Source organism: Macaca nemestrina, chromosome 1 (genome assembly GCF_043159975.1).
Source record: "Macaca nemestrina isolate mMacNem1 chromosome 1, mMacNem.hap1, whole genome shotgun sequence".
In the NCBI taxonomy this organism is placed as follows: domain Eukaryota; kingdom Metazoa; phylum Chordata; class Mammalia; order Primates; family Cercopithecidae; genus Macaca; species Macaca nemestrina.
In genome coordinates, this window is record NC_092125.1 from 54,829,029 (window position 1) to 54,851,034 (window position 22,006).

At 37.0% G+C, this 22,006-nt stretch overlaps 1 protein-coding gene across 3 annotated transcripts in view; it reads left to right on the forward strand.

Moving 5' to 3' along the window:
• Nucleotides 1–9,768, forward strand: part of LOC105484651 (complement factor H) — a 194,314-nt gene extending 184,546 nt beyond the window's left edge. For all 3 annotated transcript variants that reach the window (XM_071077488.1, XM_071077503.1, XM_071077514.1), the window contains 3 exons: nt 735–911; nt 3,161–3,343; nt 9,504–9,768. In XM_071077488.1, coding sequence (XP_070933589.1) covers nt 735–911; nt 3,161–3,343; nt 9,504–9,712 — 569 coding nt within the window. In that variant the 3' untranslated portion in view covers nt 9,713–9,768. The remainder of the gene's footprint in view (nt 1–734; nt 912–3,160; nt 3,344–9,503) is intronic.
• The last annotated feature ends 12,238 nt before the right edge of the window (nt 9,769–22,006 follow it).

Here is a 22,006-nt window from a genome sequence, read left to right on the forward strand (position 1 = left end):
AGGAAATTCTATGCACACTTCTGTGTGAGAAGCATTGCCATAGCCTGTTATTACTACACATGGACGTGAAACTCTCTGATGAATTTTGCATTGCTCAGCGTAGTATCCTTAATCATTGGCAATTAAATTATCTGAAGTTATTTTTATTATTATAGACGTATTTTCTTTTATTTTTCCACATCTCCAATTTAGATCCTTTGATTAACCATCCTTCCTCTCTTTTAACTTGGGTCATTTTCAAAATGTGTTTTTAATTCTTTGCTTATTTGCTAACAAAATGTCTATTTGTGTTTATTTTTAAGAGGCTAAAATGTATAAGCAAGATGATTGCAAAGCACAATCCGATATCTCATAATCTATTTATGCTGACTTTTGCATTTTATAAATTAATGTTAAATAAATAGAAATGGTAATGTTTTTTCTACTCAAACTCAAAGAGAGATACCCAGGAAAACATTCATTTACACAGGCTTTCAGAAGGAAAAACAAATGGTCTATCAGTGTTCCAGAGAAGGATGAAAAAGAAATTTAAAACATCAAAGCTTGTACCTTACAAAAAATAGCTTTATGTCTTTTCCTCAATATTACATTTAAATTTATTAAAATCAACAAAATATTTGATAAGAGATTTTCTCTTTATTTTAAATTCATCTTGAAATATATTTGTAATTGTATTGGTTGATTTGCTACTCAAAATGAACACGAGGGGGAACCACTTTTTTTTTTCTACTCAGACACTTCCTGTGCGAATCCGCCCACAGTACAAAACGCTCGTATAGTGTCGAGACACATGAGTAAATATGCATCTGGTGAGAGAGTGCGTTATGAATGTAGGAGCCCTTATGAAATGTTTGGGGATGAAGAAGTGATGTGTGTAAATGGAGACTGGACAGAACCACCTCAATGCAAAGGTAGATTATTATATTTCCTTTAATATTTTGGGGGAGTATAGCAAGCTTAAAATATGTTGATTTCAGTAAAATGAAGTATTTTTTATGAATAGATTTTTCAAATGCAAATAAAATGATTGATGGTGCTTATAATTCAATTCTTCTTGTGTACAGAACACAAGTAATACTGTATATTTTCGGGAAAGATTCGGTCAAATTAAAGAGTCGGAACCCGAAAAATAAAGTATGTTAAGCATTACAACACTGAGTTCGTTCTCAGGAATACGTGTTATAAAGATACACTATGTGCATTAGACAGCAATAAGTGATGTGCATTCTAAGATATGAAATAGGCAGTTGAAGAGAGATCATAGATTGTGATATAAATGTGGGCATCTTCAGTATATGGATTTTATTTCAAGGCGTGTGACTGACTATATTTATAAAAAGAAGTCTGAGCACATAGTCCTGGGTCATTCTAATATGTAGACATGAAGCAAGGAAAACCAACAAAGGAGATTGTATCTTACCCACTTTTACTTTTTAAAATTAATATTTTTCTCTTTTTTTCCACTATTTTACTTAGACTCTACTTATATTTTATATTAAAGTGAGTTTTCGTAGACAGCATGTAGCTGGATATTGTTTACATATCCATTCATCCTTTCATGGCGTGTTAATTGATGCCCTTGGACCATTTACACTTAAAATAATTATTGACATATAAGACTTAAGTCTCTGGCATTTATTTGTTTCTGTCTGTTTCCTCTCAGTTTCGGTCCTATTTCCCTATTCCTATGTTCCGTATGAGGAAAATTATTAAGGAGATTAATTTTGATTCATATGTATTGTGTATTGTTTTCTATTGTATCTCTTTGTATAGCTTTTCTCCTCTTTTTAAAAAGTTGTTGCTCTAGCTAATACTATATACATGTAATAATATATTACTGTCTACTGGTACTGACATTAAAATCTTCAATTGGGATATAAAAACGTATTTTCATGTAGATCCATTTATACTCTCCACATTTTATGTATAAATGCCATTGATATTTTCTGTACATACATTGAGCACCATATTAAACTCATTTGCTTCAAACATCAAACATAATGGAAAAAACTTATGAAGAAAAAGATATCCTGTTATATTGACTCTTCTTTTTATTCATTATATTATTCTATTTTTTCAATATCCTAAAGTCTCAAGCTCTTTCTTTTATCATTATATTTTAATTTGAAGAATTCCTTTAGTTAATCTTTAGGCATAGGTCTACTGGAGACAAATTCTCCTGGTTTCCTTGTCTCTAAGAATGTCTATATTTACCCCTTTACTTGTAAAGGATAGTGTCACTGGATATAAAATTTGGAGTTGACAGTCCTTTAAACTCTTGAAAACTGTGCCACATGGTTATAGATGAAAAGCTCACCATCACTGGAATTGTTGATCCCCTCGAGGAAAGGCGTAGATTTGCCTAGTTGCTTTCAAGATATTTTTTTCTTTTTTTAAGTAGTTTTTTTTTTTTTTAATATATATTGGTATAAATTCCAATGTGTTTATCCTCATTGGAGTTCACTCAACTTCTTAAATACAAGTTTATACCTTATGGCCAAAATAGGAAGTTTTCAGGCATCACTTTATTTATGCATTTTTTCCAGCCCAATATTCTTTCTCTTCTTTTTCTGCATCTGCATTATTTGCTGTTGTATTTTTCTGAATGTCTCAGCTCATGTTTTTGTTTTCAATCTATTTTCAGAGCAGGAAATCTATACTGCCCTTTGTTCAGTTCACGGATTTTTTTGTCTGTCAGATGCAAATGTATTATTAAGTATATTCATTATTCATTTTTTTAAAGAAGTTTATCATGCTTTTTCATTTATAATTCCTAAGGGATTTTTAAAAACCATTATCAATTTAAGAACCTCTGCCGTTTAGTGTTACTCCAAAGAATGTTGAATACAAAATAAGAAACTTCCTCTGTCATAGTTTTCTGTTTAGCATATATTCATTCAGAAAGACATTTCTTAATCCTGGTCTACTGTAAGCAGCAATATTTGGTAATATTGTATGTGTTCTTTCTGTAAGGAGAAAAGAACTTAAATATATTACTTTCAGTTTAAAGCGTTAAAATTTCTTCCAGGAATCATTTCTTTCACCAGAAATCATAAAACTGTTGATATTATATAAAGTGCGGTGTTTATATTTACCTTATTTGAACTCATAGTTTGATTTTCTCTCACAATAAATCAAATGATGAAATGATGTTTTTTAGAATCTACAGGAAAATGTGGGCCCCCTCCACCTATTGACAATGGAGACACTACTTCATTCCCATTGTCAGTATATCCTCCATATTCATCAGTTGAGTACCAATGCCAGGACCTGTATCAACTTGAGGGTAACAAGCGAATAACATGTAGAAACAGACAATGGTCAGATCCACCAAAATGCTTACGTAAGTACTTTAATATTCACAGGGACCCAGGAAAAATCAGTGTGATGAGTCTGATATTTCACTGTCTGTAACAAAATAATCACCGATTATTGAACAACCATTCTGCTGAATGCTTGCCTACCAATTATTTATGTTAGAAAGTAAAGTTTAGAATTTTTTCTCTTTAGGGCTGGGGGCAGTGGTTCACATCTGTAATCCCAGCAGTTTGGGAGGCCGAGGTGGGCAGATCACGATGTCAGGTGATCGAGAACATCCTGGCTAACATGGGGAAACCCTGTCTCTACTAAAAATACAAAATAATATAATAGTAACTGTGTATGGTGACAGGCACCTGTAGTCCCAGCTAGTCAGGAGTCTGAGACAGGAAAATGGCATGAACCCAGGAGGCAGAGCTTTCAGTGAACAAAGATCGTGCCACTGTACTCCAGGCTGGGAGACAGAACGAGACTCCATCACATTAAAAACAAAAATAAAGAGAAGTTTAGAGAAAAAAGAGTAAAAAGAAATGAACAAAACCTCCAAAAATAATTCACTATGTGAAAAGACCAAATCTACATCTGTTTGGTGTTACTGAAAGTGACGGGGAGAATGGAACCAAGTTGGAAAACAACCTGCAGGATGTTATCCGGAAGAACTTCCCCAACCAAGCAGGACAGACCAATATTCAAATTTAGGAAATACTGAGAATGCCACAAAGATAATCCTCGAGAAGAGCAACTCCAACACACATAATTGTCAGATTCACCAAAGTCAAAATGAAGGAAAACATGTTTATGGCAGCCAGAGAGAAAGGTTGGGTTACCCACAAAGGAAAGCCCATCAGACTAACAGCAGATCTCTCAGCAGAAACTCTACAAGCCAGAAGAGAGTGGAGGCCAATATTCAGCATTCTTAAGAAAAGAATTTTAAACCCAGAATTTCATATTCACCCAAACTAAGTTTCATAAGTGAAGAAGAAATAAAGTCATTGACAGACAAGCAAATGCTTAGAGATGTTGTCACCACCAGGCCTGCCCTACAAGAGCTCCTGAAGGAAGCACTAAACATGGAAAGGAACAACTGGTAGCAGTCACTGCAAAAACATGCCAAAATATAAAGACCATCAATGCTAGGAAGAAACTCCATTAACTAACGAGCAAAAGAACCAACTAACATCGTAACGAAAGGATCAAATTCACACATAACCATATTAACCTTAAATGTAAATGGGCTAAATGCTCCAATTAATGACACAGACTGGCATTTTCGATGAAGAGTCAAGACACATCAATTTGAACAGTTTGCTGCATTCAGGAGACCCATCTCACATGCAGAGATACACATAAGCTCAAAATAAAGGGAGGGAGGAAGATCTACCAAGCAAATAGAAGAAAAAGGCAGGGGTTGCAATCCTAGTCTCTGATAAAGCAGACTTTAAACCATCAAAGATCAAAAGAGACAAAGAAGGCCATTACATAATTGTAAAGGAATCAATTAAATAAGAAGAGCTAACTATCCTAAATATATATGCACCCAATACATGAGCACCCAGATTCATAAAGCAAGTCCTTAGAGACTTACAAAGAGACTTAGACTCCCATGCAATAATAATGGAAGACTTTAACATCCCACTGTCAACATTAGACAGATCAATGAGGAAGAAAGTTAACAAGGATATCCAGGAATTGAACTGAGCTCTGCAACAAGCGGACCTAATAGACAACTCTCCACCCCAAAACAAAACAATATACATTCTTCTCAGCACCACATCACACTTATTCCAAAACTGACCACATAGTTGGAAGTAAAGCACTCGTCACCAAATGCAAATGAACAGAATTTCTAACAAACTGTCTCTCAGACCACAGTACAATCAAACTAGAACTCAGGATTAAGAAACTCAATCAAAACTGCTCAACTACATGGAAACTGAACAATCTGCTGCTGAATGACTACAGGGTACATAACGAAATGAAGGCAGAAATAAAGATGTTCTTTGAAACCAATGAGAACAAAGATAAAACATACCAGAATCTCTGGGATACATTTAAAGCATTGTGTAGAGGGAAATTTATAGCACTAAATGCCCACAAGAGAAAGCAGGAAAGATATAAAATCAACACCGTAACATTACAATTAAAAGAACTAGAGAAGCAAGAGCAAACACATTCAAAAGCTAGCAGAAGGCAAGAAATAATTAAGATCAGAGCAGAACTGAAGGAGATAGAGACACAAAAAACCCTTCAAAAACTCAATGAATCCAGGAGCTGGTTTTTTGGAAGGATCAACAAAGCTGATAGACCACTATCAAGAGTAATAAAGAATAAAAGAGAGAAGAATAAATAGATGCAATAAAAAATGATAAAGGTGATATCACCACCGACCCCACAGAAATACAAACTATCATCTGAGAATACTCTAAACACCTCTATGCAAATAATCTAGAAAACCTAGTAGAAATGGATAAATTCCTGGACACATACACCCTTCCAAGACTAAACCAGGAAGTAGTTGAATCCCTGAATGGATCAATAACAGGCTCTAAAATTGAGGCAATAATTAATAGCCTACCAACCAAAAAAAAGTCCAGGACCAGAGGGATTAACAGCCGAATTCCACCAGAGGTACAAGGAGGAACTGGTACCATTCCTTCTGAAACTATTCTAATCAATAGAAAAACAGGGAGTCCTTGCCAATTCATTTTATGAGGCTAACATCATCCTGATACCAAAGCCTGGCAGAAACATAACAAAAAAAGAGAATTTTAGACCAATATCCCTGATGAACATCAATGCAGAAATCCTTAGTTAAATACTGGCAAACCGAATCCAACAGCTCATCAAAAAGCTTATTCATCATGATCAAGTGGGCTTCACCTTTGGGATGCAAGGTTGGTTCAACATACTCAAATCAATGAATGCAATCCAGCATATAAATGGAACCAAAGAATAAACCACATGATTATCTCAATAGATGCAGAAAATGCCTTTGACAAAATTCAACAGCCCATCATGCTAAAAACTCTCAATAAATTTGGTGTTGATGGAACGTATCTCAAAATAATAAGAGATACTTATGACAAACCCACAGCCAGTATCATATGGAATAGGCAAAAACTGGAAGCATTCCCTTTGAAAATGGGCACGAGACAGGGATGCCCTCTCTCACCACTCCTATTCAATATAGTGTTGGAAGTTCCAGCCAGGGCAATCAGGCAGGAGAAAGTTATAAGGGTATTTGATTAGGAAAAGAGGAAGTCAAATTGTCCCTGTTGGCAGATGACATGATTGTGTATTTTGAAAACCCCATCGTCTCAGTCCAAAATCTCCTTAAGCTGATAAGCAACTTCAGCAAAGTCTCAGGATACAAAACGAAGGGGCAAAAATCACAAGCATTCTTATACATCAATAACAGACAAACAGAGAGCCAAATCATGAGTGAACTCCCATTCACAGTTGCTTCAAATAGAATGAAATACCTAGGAATCCAACTTACAAGGGATGTGAAGGACCTCTTCAAGGAGTGCTACAAACCACTGCTCAATGGAATAAAAGAGGACACAAACAAATGGAAGAACATCCCATGCTTGTGCTTAGGAAGAATCAACATCGTGAAATGGCCATACTGCCCAAGGTAATTTATAGATTCAATACCATCCCCATTAAGATACCAATGACTGGCCGGGTGCGGTGGCTCACACCTGTAATCCCAGCACTTTGGGAGGCCAAGGCATGTGGATCTCCTGAGGTCGGGAGTTCAAGACCAGCCTGACCAACATGGAGAAACCCATCTCTACTAAAAATACAAAAATTAGCCAGGCATGGTGGCGCATGCCTGCAATCCCAGCTACTCAAGAGGCTGAGGCAGGAGAATCACTTGAACCCAGGAGGCGGGGGTTGCAGTGAACTGAGATCGTGCCATTGCACTCCAGCCTGGGCAAAAAGAGTGAAACTCTGTCTCAAAAAAAAAAAAAAACAAAAACAAAAACCAATGACTTTCTTCTCACAGAATTGGAAATAACTACTTTAAAGTTCATATGGAACCAAAAAAGAGCCCGCATTGCCAAGACAATCCTAAGCCAAAAGAACAAAGCTGGAGGCATCACGCTACCTGGCTTCAAACTATACTGCAAGGCTACAGTAACCAAAACGTCATGGTACTGATACCAAAACAGAGATATAGACCAATGGAACAGAACACAGGTCTCAGAATTAATACCACACATCTACAATCATCTGATCTTTGACAAACCTGACAAAAGCAATAAATGGTGAAAGGATTCCCTATTTAATTAATGGTGCTGGGAAAACTGGCTAGCCATATGTAGAAAGATGAAACTGGATCCCTTCCTTACACCTTATATGAAAATTAATTCAAGATGGATTCGAGACTTAAGTGTTAGACCAAAGCTATGAAAACCATAGAAGAAAACCTAGGCAACACCAATCAGCACATAGGCAAGGGGAGGGACTTCATGTGTAAAACACCAAAAGCAATGGCAACAAAACCCAAAATTGACAAATGAGATCTAATTAAACTGAAGAGCTTCTGCACAGCAAATGAAACTACCATCAGAGTGAACAGGCAACCTACAGAATGGGAGAAAATTTTTGCAATCTACTCATCTGGCAAAGGGCTAATATGCAGAACCTACAAAGAACTCAAACAAATCTACAAGAGAAAAACAAACAATCCCATCAAAAAGTGAGCAAAGGATATGAACAGACACTTCTCAAAAGGAGACATTTATGCAGCCTACAGACATATGAAAAAATGCTCATCATCACTCGCCGTCAGAGAAATGAAAATCAAATCCACAATGAGATACCACCTCACACCAGTTAGAATGGTGATTTATTAAAAGTCAGGAAACAACAGGTGCTGGAGAGGATGTAGAGAAATAGGAACACTTTCACACTGTTGGTAGGACTGTAAACTAGCTCAACCACTGTCGAAGATAGTGTGACAATTACTCAAGGATCTAGAACTAGAAATACCATTTGACCCAGCCATCCCATTACTGGGTATATACCCAAAGGATTATAAATCATGCCGCTATAAAGACATATGCACATGTATGTTTATTGTGGCACTATTCACAGTAGCAAAGACTTGGAACCAACACAAATATCCATCAATGATAGACTGGGTTAAGAAAATGTGGCACATATACACCATGAAATACTATGCAGCCATAAAAAGGATGAGTTCATGTCCTTTGTAGGGACATGGATGCAGCTGGAAACCGTCATTCTCAGCAAACTATCACAAGAACGGAAAAGCAAACATCACATGTTCCCACTCATAGGTGGGAATTGAAGAATGAGAATGCTTGGACCCAAGATGAATAACATCACACATTGGGGCCTGTTGTGGGGTGGGGGAAGTGGGGAGAGATTGCATTAGGAGATATATCTAACGTAAATGAAAAGTTACTGGGTTCAACACACCAACATGGCACATGTATACTTACGTAACAAACCTGCCCGTTGTGCACATGTACACTAGAAATTAAAGTATAGTAAAAATAAATAAGTAAATAAAAGTAATTTTTCTCATTATATTTTATTTTAAAGCATTTAGTTGACATATAAAAATATATTTTCATGTTTGATATTATGCTGTTTTGCTATATTTATACTACAATGATAACCACAGTCAAATTAATTAGCACATTATTCATCACCTATGCTTGCCATTGGGTGCAGGTGGGTGTGTGCGTATGTGTGTGGGTGTTTGTGGGGAGGACACTCAAAATCTGTTTTCTTACCAATTTTCAAATAAACAATACAATATTATTAGCTATAAATATCACTAGATCTCTGTGTTTGATTCCAAGTTCTTATTCATATTATAGCAGAAAGTTTGTACTCTTTGACCAATATCTTAATCAAACAAAAGCAGCAATGATAAGTTCTAAAATGCAGGGATCCTAAAATGACAACTGATGTAATGAATCTTTGATAATACACCTCTAATTCTCAAGCATTAAACATAGAACTTCATTTTCACATCAATTACCATTTTAACTTTATTTAAATCAATATGATGTTTTTACATAGTCAGTTTGGATAGTATTTTGAGAAATAATTCCTCAACCATCCTGAATACTTGAAAACCTGAAAGTCTATGAAGATTTGCATACTACTAAATGTTTTATGTTTACTGTTTTCCATTTCAGGTGCGTGTGTAATATCCCCAGAAATTATGGAAAAATATAACATAACATTTAGATGGAAAGCCGAAGAGAAACTTTATTTGAAAACAGGTGAACCAGTTGAATTTAGGTGTAGATCTGGATATTATCTTTCATCAAACTCTCACCCATTGCGAACAACATGTCAGGATGGGAAACTGGAGTATCCAACTTGTGTAAAAAGACGTCATTGATCATAAAATGCACACCTTTATTCAGAACTTTAGTATTAAATCAGTTCTCAATTTCATTTTTTAAGTATTGTTTTACTCCTTTTTATTCATTAGTACATTTTCGGGTTAATTTGTGTAAATGTAATTATAATCTGAGACCGGTGGCTCTCATCTTTAAAGCACCATATTGAGACTTGGAATACTAACTGTTGTGTCTAGTTCATACAATTTTTATGGCAAGAAATTAGATGCAATTTTTCAGACTTTATTTCTGTTCATCACTCTTAAATCTCTCAAAGCTTCCTTCATAGCTTCTGAGGCTCATTGTTTCACAGTAAATGGAAAACATATCATTGTCTCTGATTTCCAAATTATATAACTTTACAAAGAGGTAAAAACCAAGTCAAGTCTCAACTCATGTTGGTAATAAGATACAAGTAATTGTTATTTATCAATACATAAATGCACCAAAACTGATGAAATGTAGATACTTCTATAAGATGTCAATCTAGCACACATAATAATGCAAACTAATCAATAAAGAGGAATTAAAATGTAATTGGGTATATGAATATTACAACATAAACTTACAAAAAATAAAAATATAGTATCAGTTATAACATACTCACTTGGGCGCACTCACCTGCAAACACAGAAACACAATACTTTTGCCCTGAATTAATGTTTATGGAAAAAATATTGCCAGGAAATTCAAAACTATAGATAAATGTGTGTGTGTATATGTGTGTGTGTGTGTGTATGTGTGTGTGTGTGTGTGTGTTTAGAGATAGTAGGGGTAAAAGTTATGGTTTAATTCGTTTGTATATATCAACATTCTCTGATTTTTCTACCTTTCACATATATCACTTTTGAAACAAAAGCACAATTTATTTTAAAATAATGAGTCTAACAAGGAAGGCTGTGCATGTTGAGAATGATAAAGATGTCATCGGTAATGATCTTAACATCAAATAGCCTCTTAACTCTTTTTGGAGTAGAAGAGCTTTGGAAATTTCAATAATAAGGATCTGAAATGTAGTTTTTATATTCATTCATTTTAATCAGCACTAGTTAAGTAAATTCATTTTTGTCTAGGAACATTTTAAACTCATAAAGGAGGTGAAGCCATTATTTGAAAAATAAAGATATCAATAATACAACACAAATATGATTTAATGTTACCTTATTACTTCTTATTGTATAAAATCAGGTGGCTTATATACATAGTATACTTAGGCTGTCCCCTTGTTAGTGATCCTGATTTAGATAAATTACTTGAGTTGAGGAAAGCCATTTTTCAAAAATCTAAAGGACATTTGTTATAATTAGCAAGTAATGTTGACAGTAATGTTAACACTTAAGAATATACATTTATTCCTAAATTGTTTTTGGGCATTTGGGTCACTATAAGAAATTACCGAGGTGGCGCATCCAAGATGGCCAAATAGGAACAGCTCCAGCCTCCAGCTCCCAGCGTGAGCAACACAGAAGACGGGTGATTTCTGCATTTTCAATTGAGGTACCGGGTTCATCTCACTGGGGCATGTCAGACAGTTGGCACTGGTCTGTGGCTGCAGCACAACCAGTGAGAGCTGAAGCAGGGTGAGGCATCACCTCACTTGGGAAGCACAAAGAGGAAGGGAATTCCTTTTCCTAGCCAAAGGAAATTGAGACACACACCTGGAAAATCAGGTAACTCCCACACGAATACTGCGCTTTACCTAGGGTCTTAGCAAATGGCACACCAAGAATTATATCCCACACCTGGCCCAGAGAGTCCCACGCTCACGGAGCCTCCCTCATTGCTAGCACAGCAGTCTGAGATCTAACTGCAAGGTGGCAGCGAGGTTGGGAGTGGGGCGCCTCCAGGAAGCTCAAATTGGGTGGAGCCCACCGCAGCTCATGGAGGCCAGCCTGCCTCTGTAGATTCCTCCTCTGGGGACAGGGCATAGCTAAACAAAAAGCAGCAGAAACCTCAGCAGAGGTAAATTTCCCTGTCTGACAGCATTGAAGAGAGCAGCGGATCTCCCACCATGGAGGTTGAGATCTGAGAACAGACAGACTGCCTACTCAAGTGGATCCCTAACCCCTGAATAGCCTAACTGGGAGACATCCCTCACTAGGTGCAGACCAACACCTCACACCTCACACAGTGGGGTACACCTCTGAGATGAAGCTTCCAGAGCAAGAATCAGACAGCAACACTCGCTGTTCAGCAATATTCTATCTTCTGCAGCCTCACTGTTGATACCCAGCCAAACAGGGTTTGGTGTGGGCCTCAAGCAAACTCCAACAGACCTACAGCTGATGGTCCTGACTGTTAGAAGGAAAACTAACAAACAGAAAGGACACCCACACCAAAACCCCATCAATACCTCACCATCATGAAAGACCAAAGGCAGATAAAACCACAAAGATGGGGGAAAAGCAGTGCAGAAAAGCTGGAAATTCAAAAAATCAGAGCGCATCCCCCCCTCCAAATGAATGCAGCTCATCGCCAGCAACAGAACAATGCTGGACAGAGAATGACTTTGACAAGTTGAGAGAAGAAGGCTTCAGTCAATCAAACTTCTCAGAGCTAAAGGAGGAACTATGTAACCAGCGAAAGAAACTAAAAACCTTGAAAAAAGAATGGATGAATGGATAACTAGAATGATCAATGCAGAGAAGACCTTAAAAGAACTGATAGAGATGAAAACCAAAACACGAGAACTACATAACAAATGCACAAGCTTTAGGAACCAACTCGATCAACTGGAAGAAAGAGTATCAGCAATTGAAGTTCAAATGAATGAAATGAAGTGAGAAGAGAAGTGTATAGAAAAAGAGTAAAAAGAAATGACCAAAGCCTCCAAGAAATGTGAGATTATGTAAAAAGACCAAATCGACGTCTGATTGGTGTGTCTGAAAGTGACGGGGAAAATGGAACCAAGTTGGAAAACATCCTGCAGGATATTATACGGGAGAACTTCCCCTATCTAGTAAGGCAGGCCAACATTCAAATTCAGGAAATACCGAGAACACCACAAAGATACTCCTCAATAAGAGCAACTCCAAGACACATAATTGTTAGATTCACCAAAGTTGAAATGGAGGAAAAAATGCTAAGGGCAGCCAGAGAGAAAGGTCGGGTTATACACAAAGGAAAGCCCATCAGACTAACAGCAGATCTCTCGGCAGAAACTCTCCAAGCCAAAAGAGAGTGCGGGCCAATATTCAACATTCTTAAAGAAAAGAATTTTCAACCCAGAGTGTCATATCCACCCAAACCAAGTTTCATAAGTAAAGGAGAAATAAAATCCTTTACAGACAAGAAAATGCTTAGAGATTTTGTCACCATCAGGCCTGCCCTACAAGAGTTCCTGAAGGAAGCACTAAACATGGAAAGGAAAAACAGGTACCAGCCATTGCAAAAACATGTCAAAATATAAAGTCCATCAATGCTAGGAAGAAACTGCATCAACTAGAGAGCAAAATAACCAACTAATATCATAATGACAGGATCAAGTTCACACATAACAATCTTAACCTTAAATGTAAATGGACTAAATTGTCCAATTAAAAGACACAGATTGGAAAGTTGGATAAAGAGTCAAGACCCATCAGTCTGCTGTATTCAGGAGACCCATCTCATATGCAGAGACACACATAGGCTCAAAATAAACGGATGGAGGAAGATCTACCAAGCAAATGGAAAACAAAAAAAGCAGGGGTTGCAATCCTAGTTTCTGATAAAATAGACTTTAAAACTTCAAAGATCAAAAGTGACAAAGAAAGCCATTACATAATTGTAAAGGGATCAATTCATCAGGAAGAGCTAACAATCCTAAATATATATGCACCCAATACATGAGCACCCAGATTCATAAAGCAAGTCCTTAGAGACCTACGAAGAGAATTAGACTCCCATACAATAATAATGGGAGACTTTAACACCCTACTGTCAACATTAGACAGATCAACAAGACAGAAAGTTAACAAGGATATCCAGGAATTGAACTCAGCTCTGAACCAAGCAGACCTAATAGATATCTACAGAACTCTCCACCCCCAATCAACACAATATACATTCTTCTCAGCACCACATCGCACTTATTCCAAAATTGACCACATAGTTGGAAGTAAAGCACTCCTCAGCAAATGTAAAAGAACAGAATTTATAACAAACTGTCTCTCAGACCACAGTGCAATCAAACTAGAACTCAGGACCAAGAAACTCAATCAAAACTGCTCAACTACATGGAAACTGAACAACCTGCTCCTGAATGACTACTGGGTACATAACGAAATGAAAGCAGAAATAAAGATGTTCTTTGAAACCAATGAGAACAAAGACACAACATACCAGAATCTCTGGACACATTTAAAGCAGTGTGTAGAGGGAAATTTATAGCACTAAATGCCCACAAGAGAAAGCAGGAAAGATCTAAAATTGACACCCTAACATCACAATTAAAAGAACTGGAGAAGCAAGAGCAAACACATTCAAAAGCTAGCAGAAGGCAAGAAATAACTAAGATCAGAGCAGAACAGAAGGAGATAGAGACACAAATAACCCTCCAAAAAATTAATGAATACAGGAGGTGGTTTTTTGAAAAGAGCAACAAAATTGATAGACTGCTAGCAAGACTAATAAAGAAGAAAAGAGAGAAGAATCAAATAGACGCAATAAAAAGTGATAAAGGATATATCACTACTGACTCCACAGAAATACAAACTACCATCAGAGAATAGTATAAACACCTCTACACAAATAAACTAGAAAACCTAGAAGAAATGGATAATTTCCTGGACACTTACACTCTCCCAAGACTAAACCAGGAAGAAGTTAAATCCCTGAATAGACCAATAGCAGACTCTGAAATTGAGGCAATAATTGATAGCCTACAAACCAATAAAAGTCCAGGACCAGACGGATTCACAGCTGAATTCTACCAGAGGTACAAGGAGTAGTTGGTGCCATTCCTTCTGAAACTCTTCCAATCAATAGAAAAAGAGGGAATCCTCCCTAACTCGTTTTACGAGGCCAACATCATCCTGATACGAAAGCCTGACAGAGATACAACAAAAAAAGGGAATTTTAGACCAATATCCCTAATGAACACCGATGCAAATATCCTTAATAAAATACTGGAAAACCAAATCCAGCAGCACATCAAAAAGCTTATCCACCATGATCAAGTGGGTTTCATCCGTGGGATGCAAGGCTGGTTCAACATATGCAAATCAACAAACATAATCCAGCATATAAACAGAACCAAAGACAAAAACCACACTATTATCTCAATAGATGCACAAAAGGCCTTTGACAAAATCTAACAGTTCTTCATGCTAAAAATTCTCAATAAATTTGGTATTGATGGAATGCATCTCAAAATAATAAGAGCTATTTATGACAAACCCACAGCCAATATCATACTGAATGGGCAAAAACTGGAAGCATTCCCTTTGAAAACTGGCACAAGACAGGGATGCCCTCTCTCACCACTCCTATTCAACATAGTGTTGGAAGTTCTTTCTAGGGCAATCAGGCAAGAGAAAGAAATCAAGGGTGTTTAATTAGGAAAAGAAGAAGTCAAATTGTCCCTGTTTGCAGATGACATGATCGTATATTTAGAAAACCCAATTGTCTCATCCCAAAATCTCCTTAAGCTGATAAGCAACTTCAGCAAAGTCTCAGGATACAAAATCAACGTGGAAAAATCACAAGCATTCTTATACATCAATAACAGACAAACAGAGAGCCAAATCATGAATGAACTCCCATTCACAGTTGCTTCAAAGAGAATGAAATACCTAGGAATCTAACTTACAAGGTATGTGAAGGACCTCTTCAAAGAAAACTACAAACCACTGCTCAGTGAAATAAAAGAGAACACAAACAAATGGAAAAACAATGCTCATGGATAGGAAGAATCAATATTGTGAAAATGACCATACTGCCCAAGGTAATTTATAGATTCCATGCCATCCCCATTAAGCTATCAATGACTTTCTTCACAGAACTGGAAAAAACTGCTTTAAAGTTCATATGGAACCAAAAATGACCCCGCATTGCCAAGAAAATCCTAAGCCAAAAGAACAAAGATGGAGGCATCACGCTACCTGACTTCAAACTATACTACAAAGCTACAGTAACCAAAATAGCATGGTGCTGGTACCAAAACAAAGATATAGACCAATGGAACAGAACAGAACCCTCAGAAATAATCCCACACACCTACAGCCATCTGCAAATTAAAACCACAATGAGATATCATCTCACACCAGTTAGAATGGCAATCATTAAAAAATCAGGAAACAACAGGTGCTGTAGAGGATGTGGAGAAATCAGAACACTTTTACACTGTTGGTGAGACTGTAAACTAGTTCAGCCATTGTGGAAGAGAGTGTGTAGATTCCTCAAGGATCTAGAACTAGAAATACCATTTGTCCCAGCCATCCCATTACTGGGGATATACCCAAAGGATTATAAGTCATGCTGCTATAAAGACACATGCACACGTATGTTTATTGCAGCACTATTCACAATAGCACTGACTTGGAATCAACCCAAATGTCCATCAGTGACAGACTGGATTAAGAAAATGTGGCACATATACACCATGGAATATTATGCAGCATAAAAAAGGATGAGTTCACATTCTTTGTAGTGACATGGATGCACCTGGAAATCATCATTCTCAGCAAACTATCGCAAGAACAAAAAACCAAATACCGCATATTCTCACTCATAGGTGGGAATTGAACAATGAGATCACTGGGACACAGGAAGGGGAGCATCACACAAGGGGTCCTCTTGTGGGGGGGGGGGATGGATAGCATTAGGAGATATACCTAATGTAAATGATGAGTTAATAGGTGCAGTACACCAACATGGCACATGTATACGTATGTAACAAACCTGCATGTTGTTCACATGTACCCTTGAACTTAAAGTATAATAATAATAATAAAAAGCCAGGCATGGTAGCCACACCTGTAGTTCCAGCTACTTGAGAAGCTGAGGTGGGAGAATGACCTGAGCCCTGGAGTTTAAGGCTCCAGGGAGCTGTCATTGCACCACTGTACTCCTGCCTGGGCAACAGTGAGCATCCGTCTCTAAGAAAAGAAAAGTAGCCAGGAGCAGTGGCTCACACCTGTAATCCCAGCACTTTGGGAGGCCGATGTGGGTGGATCACTTGAGGTCAGGAGTCCGAGATCAGCCTGGGCAACACGGTAAAACCCCGTCTCTACTAAAAATACAAAATTAGCTGGATGTGGTGGCACATGCCTGTAATCCCAGCTACTCGGGAGGCTGAGGCAGGAGAATCACTTGAACCTGGGAGGCGGAGGATGCAGTGAGCCGAGATCGCACCTTTGCACTCCACCGTGGGCAACAAGAGTAAATCTCCGTCTCACCGAAAAAAACAGAAAAAAAGAAAAAAGCTAGTGGCTTCACGATGGATGGAATCTTAGCAAACATTTAAAGAATCAACACTAATCCTTCTCAAATTCTGTCAAGAAATTTAAGAGTGAACTCTCAGTTTTATTATATGAGGTCAAAATCACACTGACACCAAAGCCACACATGGACACAACAAAAAAATTATAGGTCAATATTCTTCATGAAAATAGAGGCAAAAATGCTCAACAAAACACTTGCAAAGTGAACACAACACACTAAAAGAGTCATTCACCATAATGAAAGGGGATGCATATCTGGGATGTAAAAATAGTACACATACACCAATCAATTACTGTTCCACACCAAACTAAAAGAATGAAATACAGAAGTTGTATATTCATCTTAATAGATAAAGAAAAGGCATTTAACAAAAATCAACACCCTTTCATGACAAAAAGTCTCAACAAATTAGGCAGAAAAGAAATTACCCCAAGACAATAAAGGCTATATATCACAAGCTCACATTTAACATTATACTCAAGAGTGAAAAGTTGGAACTTTTTTCTCTATGATCAAGAAAAAAAAAAAAAAAGAAGAAGAAGCTCACTCACACCATTTCTGTTCAACATAGTGTTGGAAATTCTGGCTAGAGCTATTAGGCCTGGAAATTGGATAAGAAGACAGTTGTCTCTGTTTGCAGATGACATGATCTCATTATATATACACAGAAAACCCAAGGACTTCACCAAACCCTGCTAAAACTAATAACCAATTCAGTAAAGTTGCAGTGTACAAAATCTACAGACAGAGCCAGTTACATTTCTATACACTAACAGCAAACTATTGAAATAAGAAATTGAAAAAAAAATAAAATTTACAATAGCATCAAAAATAATAAAATACTTGAGACTAAATCAAAGCAAGGAAATGAGAGTCCTGTACTCTGAAAACTAGAAAATATTGATGAAAGAAATTGAAGAAAACACAAATAAATGAAAAGATGTCCTGTCTTCAAGGATCAAAAGAATCAATATTATAAAATTGTCTTCAATACTTACACCTCCAGATTCCATGCAATATTGTCAATATTCTAAACACATCTTTCACAGAAACAGAAAAAAAAACTAAAATTAATATAGAACAAGAGACACCAAATAGCTAAAGCAGCCTTAGAAGAGAAAAAAGCTAGAGACAGCACACTATCATGCTCTCTGGTTTCAAATTACACTACAAGTCTATAATAATCAGAACCGTTTAGTCCTGATACTAAAAAGATACATAGACAGAATTAAAAGCTCCTAAATAAACTTATGCATATATAAAGGCACTTGAAAATATTCATGGAAATTTGAATTAAAATAAGAAAATTTTAAAAATACCGTTTATTTCTTAACATAAGTTCCATCAAGTTCAACACACTTTTGTAAACAGTGATACAAGCCATTTAGTCCATCCCTAAAAAATTGATAGTTCTGGGAAAATAGCCATCCATGTTAAGGAGTCTTTTTTACATAATTAACTGAAATGATGGGTACCCTTTGTAAGATTTTTTAAAATTAGGCAGAAGAAAGAAGTCAGGAGGAGGCAAATCAGGACTGTAATATAGGAATGCTCAGTGATTTCCCATACAAATTCTCACAAAATTGTTTTTGTTTGATGAGAGGAATGGGCAGGAGCATTGTTCTAGTAGAGGAGGGCTGTCTGAAGTTTTTCTGGGCATTTTTCTGCTAAAGCTTTGAAAACTTTCTCAAAACATTCTCTTAAGAAGTATATGATACTCTTTGGCCTTCCAGAAACTCAACTAGTGAAATGCCTTGGCCATCTCACAGACTGTTGCTGTGATGTTTTTGCCTGACTGTTCTGCTTTTGTTTTCATTGGACCACTTCCACCTTTGCTGTGCCACTGCTTTGATTATGCTTTGTATTCAGGATCATACTGATAAACCCATGTTTCAACTCTTGTTACAAATCTTTGAAGAAATGTTTCAGGTTCTTGTTCCCACTTGTTTAATACACTTTCCATTAAAAACTGTTCTCTTGTTGGCCGGATGCCGTGGCTCATGCCTGTAATCCCAGCACTTTGGGAGGCCGAAGAGGGTGGATCACGAGGTCAGGAGATTGAGACCATCCTGGCTAACACGGTGAAACCCCATCTCTACTAAAAATAAAAAAATTATCCGGGCTAGGTGGCCGGCGTCTGAAGTCCCAGCTACTGGAGAGGCTGAAGCAGGAGAATGGCGGGAACCCGAAAGCCAGAGCTTCCAGTGAACTGAGATTGCTCCACAACACTCCAGCCTGGGTAACAGAGCAAGATTCCGTCTCAAGAAAGAAAAAACACTATTCTCTTGTCTACTACACCTCATCTGGGTATAATGGTCCTGGCTCTCGTTGAATGAAAATTTTGCTTTAACATTATTTTTTCCATCAGAATTTGCAAGGTGAACTAATTATGGTGTTGACGATTGATTCTGCTCTTAATCATCAGTCCTCTTTAATCCAGGTCTGAGCAAAATTATTTTTTTCTCACAAATTAGTGTGGCTAGTCTGCCGCTGTGGGCTTCATTCTTTTTTTTTTTTTTTTTTTTTTTAATTATACTTTGAGTTCTAGGGTACATGTGCATAATGTGCAGGTTTGTTACATATGTATACTTGTGCTATGTTGGTGTGCTGCAGCCATCAACTCGTCAGCACCCATCAACTCGTCATTTACATCAGGTATAACTCCCAATGCAATCCCTCCTCCCTCCCCCGTCCCCATGATAGGCCCCGATGTGTGATGTTCCCCTTCCCGAGTCCAAGTGATCTCATTGTTCAGTTCCCACCTATGAGTGAGAACATGCGGTGTTTGGTTTTCTGTTCTTGTGATAGTTTGCTAAGAATGATGGTTTCCAGCTGCATCCATGTCCCTACAAAGGACACAAACTCATCCTTTTTTATGGCTGCATAGTATTCCATGGTGTATATGTGCCACATTTTCTTAATCCAGTCTGTCACTGATGGACATTTGGGTTGATTCCAAGTCTTTGCTATGGTGAATAGTGCCGCAATAAACATACGTGTGCATGTGTCTTTATAGCAGCATGATTTATAATCCTTTGGGTATATCCCCAGTAATGGGATGGCTGGGTCATATGGTACATCTAGTTCTAGATCCTTGAGGAATCGCCATACTGTTTTCCATAATGGTTGAACTAGTTTACATTCCCACCAACAGTGTAAAAGTGTTCCTATTTCTCCACATCCTCTCCAGAACCTGTTGTTTCCTGACTTTTTAATGATCGCCATTCTAACTGGTGTGAGATGGTATCTCATTGTGGTTTTGATTTGCATTTCTCTGATGGCCAGTGATGATGAGCATTTTTTCATGTGTTTGTTGGCTGCATGAATGTCTTCTTTTGAGAAATGTCTGTTCATATCCTTTGCCCGCTTTTTGATGGGGTTGTTTGTTTTCTTCTTGTAAATTTGTTTGAGTTCTTTGTAGGTTCTGGATATTAGCCCTTTGTCAGATGAGTAGATTGCAAAAATTTTCTCCCATTCTGTAGGTTGCCTGTTCACTCTGATGGTAGTTTCTTTTGCTGTGCAGAAACTCTTTAGTTTAATGAGATCCCATTTGTCAATTTTGGCTTTTGCTGCCGTTGCTTTTGGTGTTTTAGACATGAAGTCTTTGCCCATGCCTATGTCCTGAATGGTACTACCTAGGTTTTCCTCTAGTAGAAAGCTGAAACTGGATCCTTTCCTTACTCCGTATACGAAAATTAATTCAAGATGGATTAGAGACTTAAATGTTAGACCTAATACCATAAAAATCCTAGTGGGCTTCATTCTTAACATTGCCTTGTCTCTGCCTAAAATTAGTTATCTCTTTGTCAACTGCTGAGTTCTTTTGGTGTGTCTTCCCCTTAAATTTTTCAATAATTTCACTGGTGCTCCATGACAAATGTTACTTAGGATGTGGAAAAAAGGAAACACTTTTACATTATCGGTGGGAATGCAGATTGTTACAGCTACTGTAGAAAACTCTATGGAGGTTCCTCAAAATATTAAACATAGAACTATCGTATGATTCAGCAATTCCACTTCTGGGTATATAAACAAAGAAAATGAAATCAGTATGTCAAAGAAATATCTCCACTCTTACGTGTTTTGCGGGATTGTTCACAATAGCTATGATATGGGAACAACTTATGTTTCTGTCAAAGATGATTAAATAAAGAAAATGTGGTGCATGTATACAGTGCAACACATTAAATTGTGCCTTTAAAAAGAAGGCAAATCTACCTTTTTTCACGACATTGACAAACATGGCAGATATTAAGTGAGGTAAACCAGACACAGAAAGACAAATGCCGCATGATGTCATTTATATGTGGAATCTAAAAAACACCTGAGCCCATAGAAACAGAGAGTAGAAGTGTAGTTACCAGGGGTTGCACAGTGGGAGAAATGGAGAGATGTCAGTCAGGAGATGTAAGTCATAAGACGAATAAGTTCTGGAGACCTGGTGTAAAGCATGGTGACTATAGTTATTAATAATATATTATATACTTGAAATTACAAAGACAATAGTTCTTAAGTGTTCTGATGTCATTCATACACACAAAAGGTAACTAGGTGAGATATTGGATATTTGATTAGCTTCATTATAATCATTTTAAAATGTTATATATATCAAAATAATATGCTGTATAACATCGATATAAAAATTTATATTTGCCAATGATGCTTTTATAGAGGAGAAAAAATTGATTACATTAATCAATAAAAATGGAGTTAATGGACCAAAATACTACTTCCAGGTTTTGAAATATAAATACTTCTTTTTATAAAATAAGAAAAGATTTTTTGTTTGTTGTGTCACCTGGGAGCTGTGTATTTTGATTTATTCAATCTGTTTAAAATAAATACAGTATTTATTCCATTTAAAGCTC